The 14887-nt window shown below is 46.8% G+C and overlaps 1 protein-coding gene across 3 annotated transcripts in view; it reads left to right on the plus strand.

Moving 5' to 3' along the window:
• The window catches only part of Arhgap25 (Rho GTPase activating protein 25), a 76773-nt gene that overhangs the window by 38079 nt on the left and 23807 nt on the right, over positions 1-14887 (plus strand). For 2 of the 3 annotated variants that reach the window (XM_085840378.1, XM_085840379.1), the window contains exons 3-4: positions 2954-3041; positions 6841-6957. In XM_085840378.1, coding sequence (XP_085696504.1) covers positions 2954-3041; positions 6841-6957 — 205 coding nt within the window. Of the gene's footprint in view, positions 1-2953; positions 3042-6840; positions 6958-11899; positions 12009-14887 lie in introns of those variants that run through there. The other variant, XM_029478223.2, reaches the window with a different exon arrangement.

Here is a 14887-nt window from a genome sequence, read left to right on the forward strand (position 1 = left end):
TGTCACGGGAGCCACTGCAGGGTTCTGAATAGAGGAGAGACAGCCATTATTTTGCTGTAAACAGATGGTTCTGTGTGCCCTAAAACAAACTGATGTTGGAGCGGAGAGCACAGGGCACAGGTGGTATGGGTAAGTGCTTACAGTGTTAGGAATGCCAGAGGGAGCTGGGGGCTGAAGGTCAGCGGCCAAGTTCAGGATATACTCTGAGAGTAGAGGAACAGAGTCCCCATAAGGGTGAGGATAGGTCTGCAAGATGGCTTTCATCTCCAGTTTAGGCCCGGGGCTCTTTGCCCTCTCCTCTATGTTAATACTCATGATGGGGAGTGAGGGTGGGACAGGCCACCATGAACCATGACTGTGGGATCCCGAGTATAAACTGAGATCTCTAACACCCAAGACGGCTGCATACCCACTTAGAGTTCACATCCGTGACAGTGGAAGTGGGGTGGAAGGGCTTTACTAGAGTTTACTAGAGAAACAGACTCCGGCACTTAGGAAGGTGATGCTAACACGTACATGGATGTTGAGGTGGCTAAGCAGATGAACGGACAAGCAGATGGGTGGAACCAAAATGAAGCAGTCTCTGAGACTCCACCGAGCCAGGCTTTTGCGGACATCTGTGTGTGGTGGCTGGACTTCCTGTTCTTAATGAGTAGCTTGAGAGGCAGTGGCATTTTAGTCACCCAAGCCCACGGAAAGGGCCGCTGGGTAGTGGCTGTCTCTGTGCAGTGCGGAAAGGGAAAGGTGTTTCCCACAGAACGCTGAGTTCTGTCCTGGTGCTACAATTCCTGTTACCTTTTGCGGACCCTCCTTCCTTGTTTAAAACAAGACAATACTGCCTGGCCTGTGTTTGTCACATAATCTAATAACGTAAAACACACACAAAAACCTGTTCTGTAAAAATGAACTAGTAACAAGGGGTAGAAAAGTCACATACATGGGAGTTCTGGCCCCTTCCCTTGTAAGAAATTCCCGGCTTCTCAGGACCAAGTTGCCCGGGAATGAGTAGGCAGTGTTCTTTAGTCCTCAAGGATGGCTTGTTTGTGTGAGATCTGGGAACATTGTAACCAAGCAAGAAGGCAAGTGAGGAAACCACAGGGCCCCCTTCCAGGGGGCTAAAACAAACATGCTCATTTCAGATCGAAAACTAAAAGTTTCAGAGATAGATGGCTAGTCCTTATAAAGGATTTATTTTGCTGTGCGTTGCTGGGTATATTTGATTATAAAGGCTGTACTGTGTACTGTAGGAAATTTAAGACAAACAAAATATTCATAATCTCATCAAGCAATAGCTGCCTCAATCCAGCAGTCCCTGTCCTCAGATACTTAGAAAGTCATCCTGTGAGTGAGTGTGAAATAAGGTTCTGATTTAGTAAAAGTGGCAATAGGTCACAGATATTGTTCTTTAGTGTTGACTATTATTCTACAATGTAACCAATGATCATGGCAATTAATATATTGTATAAAGTTTCTGAAATTAAAAAAAATAATTTCTTACTGTTGGAAAATATTATCACAAACCAGAGCTAGAGGCTATCTTTTAATCCCCACAATCCCCATTATCTCATTGAAATAGAGATAATCTACTTAATGTTCTATTAACTACACTATCATTTGTTACCACTTGGGGAGTCCCGAAAACATCTAGAAATGAGCTGGGAGTTATAGTTGCAGGCTAGGTTCCTGAAAACAAGGAATGCTCCACTCCCACATTCCTCGATGTGGGTAAAGACTTGACTGGGAAACACACTTCTGCAGAAAGAGCCGATGAAATGGCAGCTGCCCGAGTGGGCTTAGGGGAGCTGCTACTGTAAAGCTACCAGGATGGCACAAGGGAAAGACTGGCTTATTTCATAATTAAAAGTCAATGTAAGAAAATAAAACTCCCAATAATAAATGGAAAACCGTGTGTGTATATTTGGTAAACAATATTTTATATTTATCTTAATATTTAAAGTATTCTAAAATTGTAAGAAAAATTCAAACCAAACGGTAGGAAAATGGCTAAATTTACCAAAGAAATGCAATGGGCAATAAACATGTATTAAAACTTTGATCTCAGTGATAATTAGTGTTACACAGTGCTCATGAGTGAGCCACCATCCTCTTGTCAAAGTGGGAGAACACCTGGAGGACATGATGTCCTTTTATAGAGGACCTTTGTCCCACATCTGGATGTGCAGGGATTTAACCGAACAGGCCTGTCCGTGGTGGGCTAGTAAATGCTTAACAACAGGCTGTTTGATGGCAAGTTTGTTTCTGTGTAGAATTTGCCAATTTCTGTGGCCTAAATGTTCATGTCACGATTGATTCAAAGTACTGCACGAGGGCTGGGAAGATGGCTCAGCAGAGCTCTAGCTGCTCTTCCATAGGACCCAAGTATGATTCCTGGAGCCCATGTGGTGGCTCACTGTCTGTATCTCCAACCCCTCTAATGGTTCCACAGGCGGCAGGCATGCGTGTGGTACACAGCTATACACGCAGGCAAAACACTCATACACATAAATCAAAACTGAATTAAAAAATAATCAAAATACTGTGACATACTGTCATTGATGCCAGGAGCTCAGTGTTATATAAACTTTCTACCACAGAGATAAATCACACCACAGGCATAAAAAGATGTGGTAAAGAACAGGAAATGACAAGTTTGGGATAACATTATCTTTGTATCTCCTTACTTTTAAAATGATGTGGGGTAGCTGTGTGCGTATGAGTACAGGTGTCCAAGGACCCCGAAGACATCAGCTTCCCTGGAGCTGACATGATGATGGGTCCCTCAGCTCCCCTGGGGCTGGTGTGATGGGTCCCTGTGCTAGCTGGGAACCAAAACCCGGTCCTATAAGAGAAATAAGCACTCTCAATTGCTGAGCCCTCTCTCTAGCTCCAACTTAACTGCTTCCTAGTACAAGATCTGCTCACTACATAAAAAGTATAACCTTTGGTCTTTCAGGGCTGCATGTATCTGCCAGGCAGTACAGTCAAAGAAATTGCCACAAACCCCGAAGAAGCTGGGAAATTTGTCTTTGAAGTTATTCCAGGTAGGTAGCCTGCATTTCCATCAAGGTGACGATCCGTTCAACCATGTTATGAACTCACAGTGGTCTTTCATATAGTTAAGAAGCTAGCATCAAGGGCTCAAGGAAGGGCCTCCCGGGACCAATAGGGACCCACTTGGTGCAATCCCAGGAGCGTTCCAGGATTCTGCCTGGATACAGGAGCTGTAGCATGAGGCTCTGGGACCTCCCCCCCCCCCCCCGAGCAGTCGTCATCCATGCTCACACACATTGCGGAGTACTACAGCAGAGATGTGCTCTGAGCGATGATCAACTGTCAGTGGTCCTATATGTCCCCACAAGTTTCAGCTTTTGAGAACTTTAAGCATGCCAGGTGCAGCATGTCCGCTGTGTGTACATGGGCTGTATGCTGGAAGGTGCCTGTTCCAAATGAAGTATATATTAGGAGCAAAGGGAATTTGGCACATACCCTGCACCTTCCACCTTGGAGCTATTTTTTCCTTCCTCCACCCACCCCCATCTCTTGCTCGGAGACAGACCTAGTTCTGCCAGAAATGCTGGTACTGCCAGGAATGTGTGGTACCACAGCCTCGATCGCAGCAGGAAAGGTCATGAGGTCCTTTCTTTTAGACCTTTCCTTCCTCACATGGGTGGAGAAGGCAGTGTGTGCCCTGCCCAGAGCCACCCTGCCCACACCCAAATCCCGGCTGTGCCTCTTGCTGTACAGCAGCCCCTCTAATTTCTCTCTGACTCTTCTGATTTACCTGTCATGAGGACAAGGATGACAGAGAGCGTTACGTGGAGATGACTGAATAAAATGTTGGGTTTGATGCCTAGCCCATAGTAAGTGCCACGCAGACATTGATATTGGGGACATCTGGTGGGAATTGTGATGCAGAGAAAAATCCTGGCTGTCTCTTTACGCCAAAGAAAACGGAAGATGAAATCCAGACAGGTTTTATGGGTTCTCGTGCACTCTAATCTGGAGGTCCAACCTCCTCTTCCTACCATTCCAGCCTCTTCCCTTATCTAGGAAAACCCCACCCGTCTCTGTCCTGAGCTGCTCAGGCTGTAGGATCTCCCTCTCCTGATGCAGCTCCTGGAACACAACCACCACAATGGTGTGTGTCCCCACGGCCGCATGTTCTACCCACAAAGTTCCATGCATGGAAGGCTCCAGTTGAAGATGCATCGTGAGCTTTCCCTCAAACTATCTAGAAGGACTGCTCTGAGGGAGGGAAGGGAGGAGCCTGTCCCTCATCATCCCATTGTCCACATTGTCCGCAGGAGCTCCTAGGTGCTCACTCCTCACTCTCTCTCTCTCTCTCTCTCTCTCTCTTGCATTTATCTTTCATATTCTCTGCCTTTCCTTCTGTCTCTGTCTATTCCTGTCCCAGTAGCTTCCTCTGCCTGAACCCCTCATATGTACAAATGATCACACAGCAATCCCAAACTTGGAGCCTCCGTTCCTGTAGTGCTGCCATTTCTAATGCTCCTTCCAGCCTGGACTGAGATACATAAAACTTTCAGTTCATCTCTTTGTCCTCCTCTTGCGGAAGGTCATGCTGCTGTAAGAAACAGGGTTTCTAATCAAGGCCCTCTCTCAGAGGCCCCCAGTTTCAGGGGCACACATAGCATGTACTTGTAGTTGTCCTTTGGTTTTGACTTACAGCAGGCAACTGTTGAGGCCCTATGTCCCCCCAAACCTCCGCATTCCCTGACTTTTAGCTTGAGAACAGGTGTAGGGGCCCACTCCTTCTATTGTGTAACACATCTAATGGCACCTCAGGATATGCAGCCATTCTTTCAACAGCATTTGTCAAGCATCTGCTAAGAGGCAGTGAACTTGTAGGGCTTGTGGTCAGCAAAGAACAGAAACAACCACACACCACCTAATGACCAGCTACGTACCAAAGAGCACGGGGAACTGCATAATTTTCCTGATGGGATGGAAAATTAAAATCAAAGAGAGACCATGTTCTGACTGAGGCAAGATAAAGGTAATTGCTTTGTCATTGATAGTGGAGTGGACAGAGGATGTGTCACTGAGAACCATGGAATTGGGGTAAAATTATGAAGACACCAACAGAGAAAGCTAAGTGGTCACTTGGAGGAAGCCTTTCCAAGGTCAGGGATGGCCAGGGCAATGTCCCCAAGTCCCCATGTGTCAGAGAATTCCACGTGGACCCGTGTGGTCAGGTGCCTTGATTGCAGAAGTGGGGAGGTGGTTTGAGAGGCACCTCTTAGCAATTATAAGAAATTGAGCTTCTATGCTAGAAGGACAGAAAGGTCTAGGTAGGTCTAGGTAGAGTGGCATGATACGGCTTATGTTTAAAATTCATGTGAGTTGAGAATAAAATGTAAATTATAGGACCAAGGACAGAGCAGGGTACCAGTGAAGAGGTTTGTGCAGTGAGACACCAGAGGCAGTGACTTAAGGAAACATTTCCCAAGGACCTTCAGGAACTGGTAAACCAAGAAGATGTCTTTTGACAGTGCAGCAGACTGAAGTGTGTTTGTAGCAAAGAGGAACACCAGAGATTCGGCCCAGGAGGACTTCAGCAGGGAGGAAGAGAGCCTTGCTTGGTGTTTGGCTGGGCCTCATTGGTTAGAGTCCTGGCAGCTCCGGGGTTCAGTCTTAGTAACACTTAAGTCTAACAGCACAACTTCTCACCCCATTTCAAAGGGGCCCTTTGAGTGGTTACTCAGGTAGCTTTTGGTTCTCTCCTGAGCATCTTTTCTTTCCAATTCTACCCCTGGACATACCCACAGGAAAGGCTTTTACAGAGAAGAGACAATGACAAGCTGGGCTAGAATCAGTTCATCTCAAATGGTGAGAGACTCTTGGCATGCTAATACCAAGTTAAGTGGAGGTGACCAGAAGCAAAGGGATTGGAAAGCTGGTTTCAGCAGGAAATTCCTTGGCTGGGCCCCTAGGAAGGCTGGAGTGGGCTTTCTTGCGATGAGCTGGGGTTGTAGAAAGAACAGACTTCAACAGCCTCCTGTAAATGAGGGGATTTCTGTGGGCTTGTCCCTTCTAACCTCTTTACCACCAACACCTTCACCAACTAAAAAAAGAAATCTGTATCTGCAGATTTCTGTCTGTAGGAAGTGTAGGAAGATGTCAGGTTCCTTCTCTCCTTCATTTCTTCCTTTGTCCCTTTCCCTTATTTTTGTTCCTTCCCGCCACCTCTTTCCTCTTTGTCTTTTCCATCATCTTTTGCTCAGCTGATACATTAAGCTCTACTCAAGTTTAAAGGGAAATGGTAAACCTCACTTTAAGGTCCTGTGGCTCTCCATGAGCCCTGTAACTAAGTATTGGGCACTCACCTTCTGCAAGGCTCTGTGTGGTCCGAACATTCCATGACCAGAGACACCAGCTCTATGAGACAGGCACTGTAACGCCCTATGTCCTTCTTGCCTGGGGTGTTTGTTCCTTTCCAGGTCTTCACAGCTCAGGCTGTCTTGGGACAGCCTTGGGACATACCACTGTGGGTATGGAGACCAGAAGTCTCCCCAAATGCCTCACTCAGTGCTGCAGTTGCTTTTCCTGTCAATAGCAAATGGCTTCTGACCTCTGTAGAAGCTGTTCTCTGCCAAAGCCGGGGCGACAGAAAACCCCACATTCAGTGACTTGTCAATAGAAACATGTCATTGGCCAAAGACATAAAAGTAGAGCGAGATCCAGGGCCACTGAGCAAGGTTAGACAACAGGATTACTGCCAGTGCTTCACTGAACTAAGAAACCAGTCAGATTCAGCTTTTGCCCCTCCCCCCTGACTCTGGCTCCTCCCACTCTACAACCTGCAACTCTTTCCTCCAGCCGCAAGTGACCAGAACCGCATTGGACAAGACTCCTATGTCCTCATGGCCAGCTCCCAGGTAGAGATGGAGGAGTGGGTTAAGTTCCTCAGGAGAGTTGCTGGCGTGCCCTCTGGAGGTAAGAACTCTCACAACTCTTTCTGAGCAGGCCTCTGGGGAAGAGAAGAAGGAAGCAGGCTCCAGATACCATCTCTCTATGCAGCGTTCAGAGGGGAGAGATCAGAGTCCTCCTGGGGCCATTGGCCAGATCCTCTGCTGAGTGTGAGGAAAAGGGGTTCCTACATAAACAGCTTTCCTCCCAGGTCACCTCAAAAGGCCAACCTCAAATCAAAGAGAACAATAGAGGACTGTGACATCCCAAAGTGGGGCTTTCTCCACTTTGGCCAAAGCACTCTCTTTGAGATGAACAGCTTGGGCTAGCTGCTCTGGGTCCCTGGTGGCGGTAACTCTTACTGCACCACGAGTCTATCCATTCCGTACCCAAGAGGGCTAATGACAAGGTTTGCAACCAAGTCTGGTCAGGACAGAAGGACAGCTGCCCTCTGGGGTGGGGATAGGGGCCTCTGCTGGTCTTACAGATGTGGGGGTAAATTCTGCATTAGGTCTTTCCAGGACGTGCAAGGTGTTTGAGTGAGCAGTCTAGCAATATTTTCACAGTTGGCAATGGCTTGACTACAACCAACAAAATCCTGATGCAGAATATATGTGAAATCAACACAAGTGAATTTAGCACATTCTCTTCATTTTATAAACACATAAAATAGCTCAAATGGATAAGTTCACAAAATACCACTTTCCAAACATTTTAGAAAAATGAACTACTTGTGTTGACTCCAGGAAAACTATAAATATGTAATTAATTATTGATATTGTCTCTTATTTTAGAGCTCACTTATGGGAGCATTCATGGTTAAATATTGATGTGATTTCCCAACAGTTTCTTTCAGAAATTATAAGAACACCAAAATAATTTTATGTAAAATTGAAAAAAAATTAGCCATTTGAATTATTTTAGTGCTTTTTTGTTCCAGCCATGGTTGCATGTACATATTTTTTCCTGAAAGATAAATGTAGAATACATAAAACTTTATATGCCTTATAACTTAATTATTCTATGTTACTATAAAATTCTTTTAAAGGTTAATTTTTAGTGTGTGTGTGTGTGTGTGTGTGTGTGTATGTGTATACGTGTGGCACTTGTGGAGGTCAGAAAAGGGTATCAGATCTCCAGGAGCTGTAGTAGCTATGGGCAGTGGGCACCCATGGATGTTGGAGCCATACATTCACACTCTGCAAGAACAATTGCCCTCTTAACTGCTGTGCTATCCCTCTCTTCTCCATCATAGGATCTTGTTGAGCCATTCCAAGGATTGTCTTAATGCAGAATAGAAATCACGCTTAGTGATGTTAAGGAGCAGAAAGGGTTGCTGGGTAGATACACCAAGGACAGGGACTGCCATGGGCCTCACAGCACCATCAGTGAACTGCAACCTGGTCAGTTCAGATGTTCTCCTGAAAACAGTGACATCATCAAGACACGTTGCCCTCCTTCCAACCCGAGGGCAGCTCTACATTTCCCACGTCTGTCTTGACCCATCTCTCATTACCTTCACCCCTCTGCCTGGTCAAGAAAGACTTATCCCTGCTCACCCACGCCCCCATTGATGTCACTTCCTCAGAGCCAGCCTGCTGACAGCTGTCTTATCAAGGCCCCTCTGTTCAACCCTTTCCTTCCCTTCCCTCCCCTTCTCAAAGTAAAAAAAAAAAAAAATCTTTGGAGGAAAAAAAAGCTTTATACTGGTTCACAATGCACAATGTTCTCTTAGTTAGCTCTTTGTCCTTGTTTTCTAGACCCTTCTTTTATTCCTGTACCACTCCAGCAGCATCATCTGTACCATCATCAGTCTCCGCATACACCGTAGGCATGCTCCTGCCTTAGGGCTCTTGCACATTATGCTCTGTTTAGAGTCCTCTGCATGGCTTGATCACGTGTGTGTGTGTTTTGGTTTTTGCTTGTTTGTTTTTCTTTAGGTTTTTGCTTAACAATCACCTCAATAATTCCCCTCCTGGTCATTCTGTTTAACATTAGTAGATTTCTTCACCTTTTTCGGCCCTTCCTAGTCTTCTGTTATTTATTTTCTCTTCATCATACAAATCCTTTCTAACTTATTAAATTTTTTTTTTAGTTCATAGTCTTCCCTCACTGGGATAAAATCTTCAATCTATATGTCAAGAAGTGTGTGTGTGTGTGTGTGTGTGTGTGTGTGTGTGTGTATGTGTGTGTGTGTGTGTGTATTGAAATGGTAAGTGACTTGTGTTAAATGACCTGGTTAAGGAAGAGGCCCTCCACAGCAGAGTCACCCTGGGTCACTCTCCCAGGCTATTCTTGCCATTGGCTAATGTCTAGTCAAGAAAGGGCTCAGTAAAGTGAGTTGTTACTTCTAGAATTATTCCCCACTGTGCTTATCAAGAGCAAGCCTTGCTGAAGTTCTTTTCTTAGAAAAATCCAATGAACACATGGGAACCAGCCAGAATGATAGCTGGACATGAAAAGTTTGACCTTCCACAGTAGGACGTCCTGATACACTTGTAGCCCACCTGAGTGCCAGTGTTAAACAGGAGAAGCCACTCTGGGCAGAACTGACACCGTTTTCTGGCCTCCAGGTCTCCTGGCTTCTTAGGTGTTCCTCCTTTCTGACAAGCTCTGCATGGTCCTCTTGTCTCCTCAGGGAGCAGCTGCTTGGTGGCTTTTCAGCAGGTCTGGTTTATAGAGGACCAGCTGGATGGACAGGCCAGAGCAGCGGTATCCTGGATGCTGAGAATGCAATTTCAAAGTCTTGCAAAGTTAAGCAAGAAAAGAGAACAGAGTCATTAACTTCTGACAGCTTATCCCAGGCCACACTTCCAGTGTGCTCGTGTGCATGTGTGTGTGCGTGTGCGTGTGCATGTGTGTGTGTGCGTGCATGCTTGTGTGCGCCTATGTGTGTATGCGTGCGTGGGTATGTGTGCGTGCACGCGTGCGTGTGTGTACCTGCATCCCCCTGACTCCTCCCCTCTCAGCATGGAGATCAGACCCTCAGAGCCTCACGGTGGAACTCTGGTTTCTGTGGCCTGGGAACAGGCAGTCCTGGCTGCAGATGGGGTCTCTGCTGACTGTTATTCCTTCCCTTGGGATGCTTGCTCCATGGCTTCAGGGCACAGGAGTTGTGTTGTGTGTAAAGTTTCATCCTTCGCTCTGCTGTTCCAGTTTGGAGACAGGGTTCAGCTCCTTTGTTTAAGTGCCTTTGTAAATTTGCCAACCCAAGGCTTATGCCATGTAAATATGTACTTATTATGAGTCTCAAGGAATTTTTCTTCCTCTGGCCTTTTGGTATTTTTTTTCATACTTCAGAACAGGATTTCACAATCCATAGCTCAGGGCAACAACGTGTGGGATGTGGGGTACTTGCCAAACACTCTTCTGTGCGACCTAGCTAGTCTTTCGAGCTAAGCCTGATAATTCTTATTTATTTCTACTAAATATTTCATCTCCCCTTTCCCCAGCTCCTAAATATAAGCAAGACACATATTTATTCATTTACTCTAAAATTCTTCATTGATCACATGCCAGCACTAGGGAGAAAGATCCAGTGGTCTTCCCTACGGAGGAATCATTCTCTCAAGAAACTTACACTTTATTAAGAGACACAAAAATTAACTTTTAAAGCCCAAAGTTACAATATAAAATTATAACTTTGAAAAACACTATGAAGCCGTATGTGATTGCTCACACCTGAGATAGCCCCTCATAAGATAGAAATGAAAATTATTACTGAAGAAAAATACATGAAACAAAGTAAATCTTTGTGAAGAAGGTTGAGGAAGGCTTCCCTGGATGAGAAATGATTCACCAAGCCCCAAATGGTCAGGGGAGGTGAACCTGACAGAGAAGTGGGAAGCAGACTGGTGTCTGTGTGGGAGGGGACAGCGGCTGCTGCAAAAAAGTCTTGAGACAGAAAGGTGAGTGTGAGGGTGGGGCGAGGGTAGTGGAAGAGGCAACTAGTGGTGGTTACTAGGAGCAACGGGTAGCCATTCAGGAGAAAGTTTCAAGCAAGAAGGTGGGAAAGATCACTGTAGTGGCTGTGTGCATCACAGGCTGGGCTGGAGGCAGCCAGTTACAGAGAAGGCAGCAGTAGACCAGAAATGAAACTGGAGCCAGCATCCAGGCAAGAGTGGGCAGGTGGGAGCTTATACAGGAAGAAGGCCACGGAGCTGGGAGAATCAAACAGGCCTACACAGCCTTCTAGAGGTGACACTGCCAGGAAGTGGGTGTGAATTCCACATGGCAGGAGAAGGTGGTGTCAAAGAGGAGTCCCGATTCCTGCCTGGGGAATGACAGACGGATGGATGCTTGGTTGGCAGTGTGAGACCGACTGCCCCAGGCCCTCCCTGGCAAGGCTGTCCTTGCCTGAATCTCTGCGAGGGTTCTAGGGTGCTGGGGTCAGTTGCAGGTCTGCTCCATCTTCCTGACAGGAGGGGCGGGAGCTGGCTCGCTTCGCCCACCAGCCTACCTCTGAGATCATTGTCTCAGAAGACCCTGACTGAGCCTTGCCTGCATCTGAAAGCCTTTCCAGGAGAGGGTGGGCTGGCTTCATAAAGGCTAAGTGCCGTTCTGTGTTCCTGCCAGACAGTTTGATATACGGTGCAATGCTGGTAAACGCTGGCGTGTGGGATTTTCTTCCTTTCTCTCTTTCTTTTAGCCCACCTCATAGCTGTCCCCTGAATGGCGGCTGACAATTAGCTGCTAAGTAAAAGGAGGCACTTATTTTTATTGTGCTCTGACAGCTTTATGTTTACTCTCTGAAAGCCAAGGGAGCCTCTTGTGTGTAAAGGTGAGTAGGGAGGAGTGTTGGGAAAGGGCCGGGCAGGTGCTGACACATCCCTGGGATTCCTCCCAGGACTCAGAACCTGAGCAGCCTTTGCAAGCCTGTGCTGATCTGGAAGCCAGCGAGGACAGTTAGCTCTTGCAGTGCAGGAGAGGCCAGACTGGCTCCTCAGAGGCAGAGGGCTCAGCAGCCATGCCTCATGTCCCCAGGATGCCGCACTGGGAACTGGGTTGTGGCTTTCCCACCTTGGCGCTGCTCTTTTGCTGGGACGTCAGGAAGAGAGCCCCCAAGCTCCGAAAGAAAGGTATTTCTTTCTGGTTTTATCATTCTTCCATGATAGGAAGACTTTTCTCAAATGCTCTTTGCTCTCATGTCAGGATAGGGTATGCATCTGAGACTGAGGGTATGCCCTGGGAAACAGGGAAACTAGCAGGGGAGCTGTGCTGGGGTCTGGCTGCGGGAGGGATTCAGAGAAGTTCAGAGATAACAGAGGAGGCTGAGCTAGCCGTTTTCACTTTCCTAAACCGTTCAGTGTTGTGGGGTTTTGTAGCCACTCTGGGGAGGGATCTTTGGGGCTGGTTGTGGAAGGCAGAAAGAGAATAGTTGGCAGTTCTGTCATAGTGAGAATGGGATGTTACTGTCGTGGCTATTCAGGACAAGGCTCTTCTGTTCAAAGACTTAGGTCTGGGCACTGGAGAAAGGCGCTCATGGGTTGCGGTGGCGGCTGCTGGTGGTTGTATGAGAACACTGGATGGCACAGTCAGAGCTGGAGCACTGTGCAAGAAGCACCAGGAGGTCCTGTCCCCAGGGCCTCCCTGGACAGGGATGATGTCTCAGTTATTATTACAGTGACTTTTGGGGGGAGAGTGCACTGTGCTGTAAAACCCAGACATTTATGCATGATGGGCGAATGCTCTGAGCTATATTCCTATCCCTTTTTAAAAACGTGTGTGTGTGTGTGTGTGTGTGTGTGTTCACATGTGTTGAGTGCATGAACATGGGAGCCAGAGATTAGGTGTCATTCCTTTGGAGCTATCCACCTGATGTTTTGAGGTGTGATTTCCCACACATCTGGAACTCAAGCAGCTTAGGCTGGTTGCCCAGTGAGCCCCGGGACCTGACAGTCTTCACCTCGATGGGACTAAGACTGATGATCAAGCTCTGGTACCTGCTTAGCAAATGCCACACACACTGACCTATCTCCCCAGCTTTAGTTTCTTAAAAAAAAAAAAAAGACTGTGGCCTGATGCCCCACTGATCTTTAATAAAAACAGATTAAAGTGCTGCATAGAGGACCCAGGGATGGGGGTGGGGGTGGGGGTGGGGTATGTAGTTTCAGGCAAACTCTAAACCCAAGTTCAGCTTCTCAGTTTCCAGTTTCAGATGAGTTCAATTAAATCATTCAACTGTCACACTCAATAATAGCTACACCCAAAGCCAGTGAGGCCTCATGAACTGATAAACAGTTAGAGTTGGCATTTGTCAACTCACTGAAATATGGTCTTAGAAAAACTCCTAACCCAGGCCTGGCTTTGTCTGTCTGTTTGTTTTGTTTTGTTTTGTTTGAGACAGGGTTTCTCTGTGAGACCCTGACTGTCCTGTACCTTGCTCTGTAGACCAGGCTGGCCTCAAACGCAGAGATCTGTTTGCCTCTACCTCCCACATACTAGGATTAAAGGTGTGTGCCACCACCACCCAGCTGGAATGTGATATTCTTACTTGCACGTTTTAAATTGTTAAGTTAAAAAAATAAGCCAGTCAATTGCTGTGAAGTTTATATTGCATTTAGCAATCATAAAATTTATACCCCATATGATGATTGTAATTAATAGGTTGAATTTTGTTATTGTTGAGACAGAAGCATTTCTGCTAATTGGTTTAGAGTGATAATGAGCCCCTGTGAGTGAATTGATTAGATATCAATTCATTGCTGCCAAGAGCAGAATTATGGAGCCCAGATGCCCTGAAGGGGTGGGCATAACCCAACAGGCCAGGGTTTTGTCTTTGAGCAACGCCTGCCCCACTGTCTTCTTCCTTCACTGGCCTCTGGCTTTTGGCCTTTGGGCTGCCTCTGTTTCCCCATATTCAGGCTTTCCACTGTATACCTGGAAGCAAAGGTAAAGACAAGGAACCAGGGAATGAGACCCATACAGTCGGTGCAGTTCAGTGGGTGCTGGGGGGCAGGTATCAGGCTCCAGGGGCCGCATTGGATGCCACTCTCCTATGTGGTCTACAGTGAGAAAAGACACAACCTGACCAGTACAAGCATAGGGTGCTCTGTTTCACTGAAGAAGGGGCACAGTGGCCCTCGAGAGTGAGGGTGCATGATGGCTCTCCCTAGAGGGACTGGCTGTAGCTGAGTTCTAAGCTACAGATATGAAGTTTGGAGACTTCATTCTGTGAATGGATTTCATGGCGTGAGTTTCTAAGGCATGGAGTGAAGACAGGGAAGAGAGTGCCTGGAAGAAGCTAATGAATGAAGGTCAGGGAGAGAAGAAGCATTGGAGGAGGGTGAGAGCAGATAACGGTATGAATGAGGAACCAGAGAGGGTAGTTCCAGGAACCACGAGAAAGCATTTCAAGAAGGGAGTATGTGACCTCCTATGCCCCAAGCTGCTGATTGAGCAGCCAAGAGGAGCTCTAGAAACTTAATTCCTCTGTTTAAAAAATGTAAAGGCCATTGGTCTCCTTGACATGCAGGGGCTTGGAGAAATGCTGACCAGAGGGGTAGTGTGGAGAGTGGGAAGCATGGGAGACAGCAGGTGGAATGTTCCCGAGGACTACGGCCGCCTCTGTGCCAGGAGATAAAAATAGAAGGTGAACCAGACGGGCTGTCTGTCTCTGAGGCGCTCACAGCCCGGTGGAAGAGTGCTGTTTAAATAAATCATCGCGAAACTACATAGGAGGTGATAAAAGAGGGGCTTTCGTGGAGGTCGGTGGATTCAGAGAAGGCTGCATCTCTTCTCTAAAGACATCCAAACGTGGGCGGACTGGGTGTACAGCAGAGTACAGGGCAGGGCATTAGCTCAAGAGTTTCTAAGCACAAGGGTACTTTTTACTCTAATAAATGATTTTGTGAATTCAGCAGAAGAAATTTGCAAGAAACCCAGATGTCCCTCCCTCCAGATTGTAATAATACAGACAGTGGCCGTGAGGATAGAGTGGATTAAAGTGTTTCAGGGT

Source organism: Mus caroli, unplaced genomic scaffold (assembly GCF_978045245.1).
Source record: "Mus caroli unplaced genomic scaffold, Mus_caroli_1 scaffold_7, whole genome shotgun sequence".
NCBI lineage: Eukaryota > Metazoa > Chordata > Mammalia > Rodentia > Muridae > Mus > Mus caroli.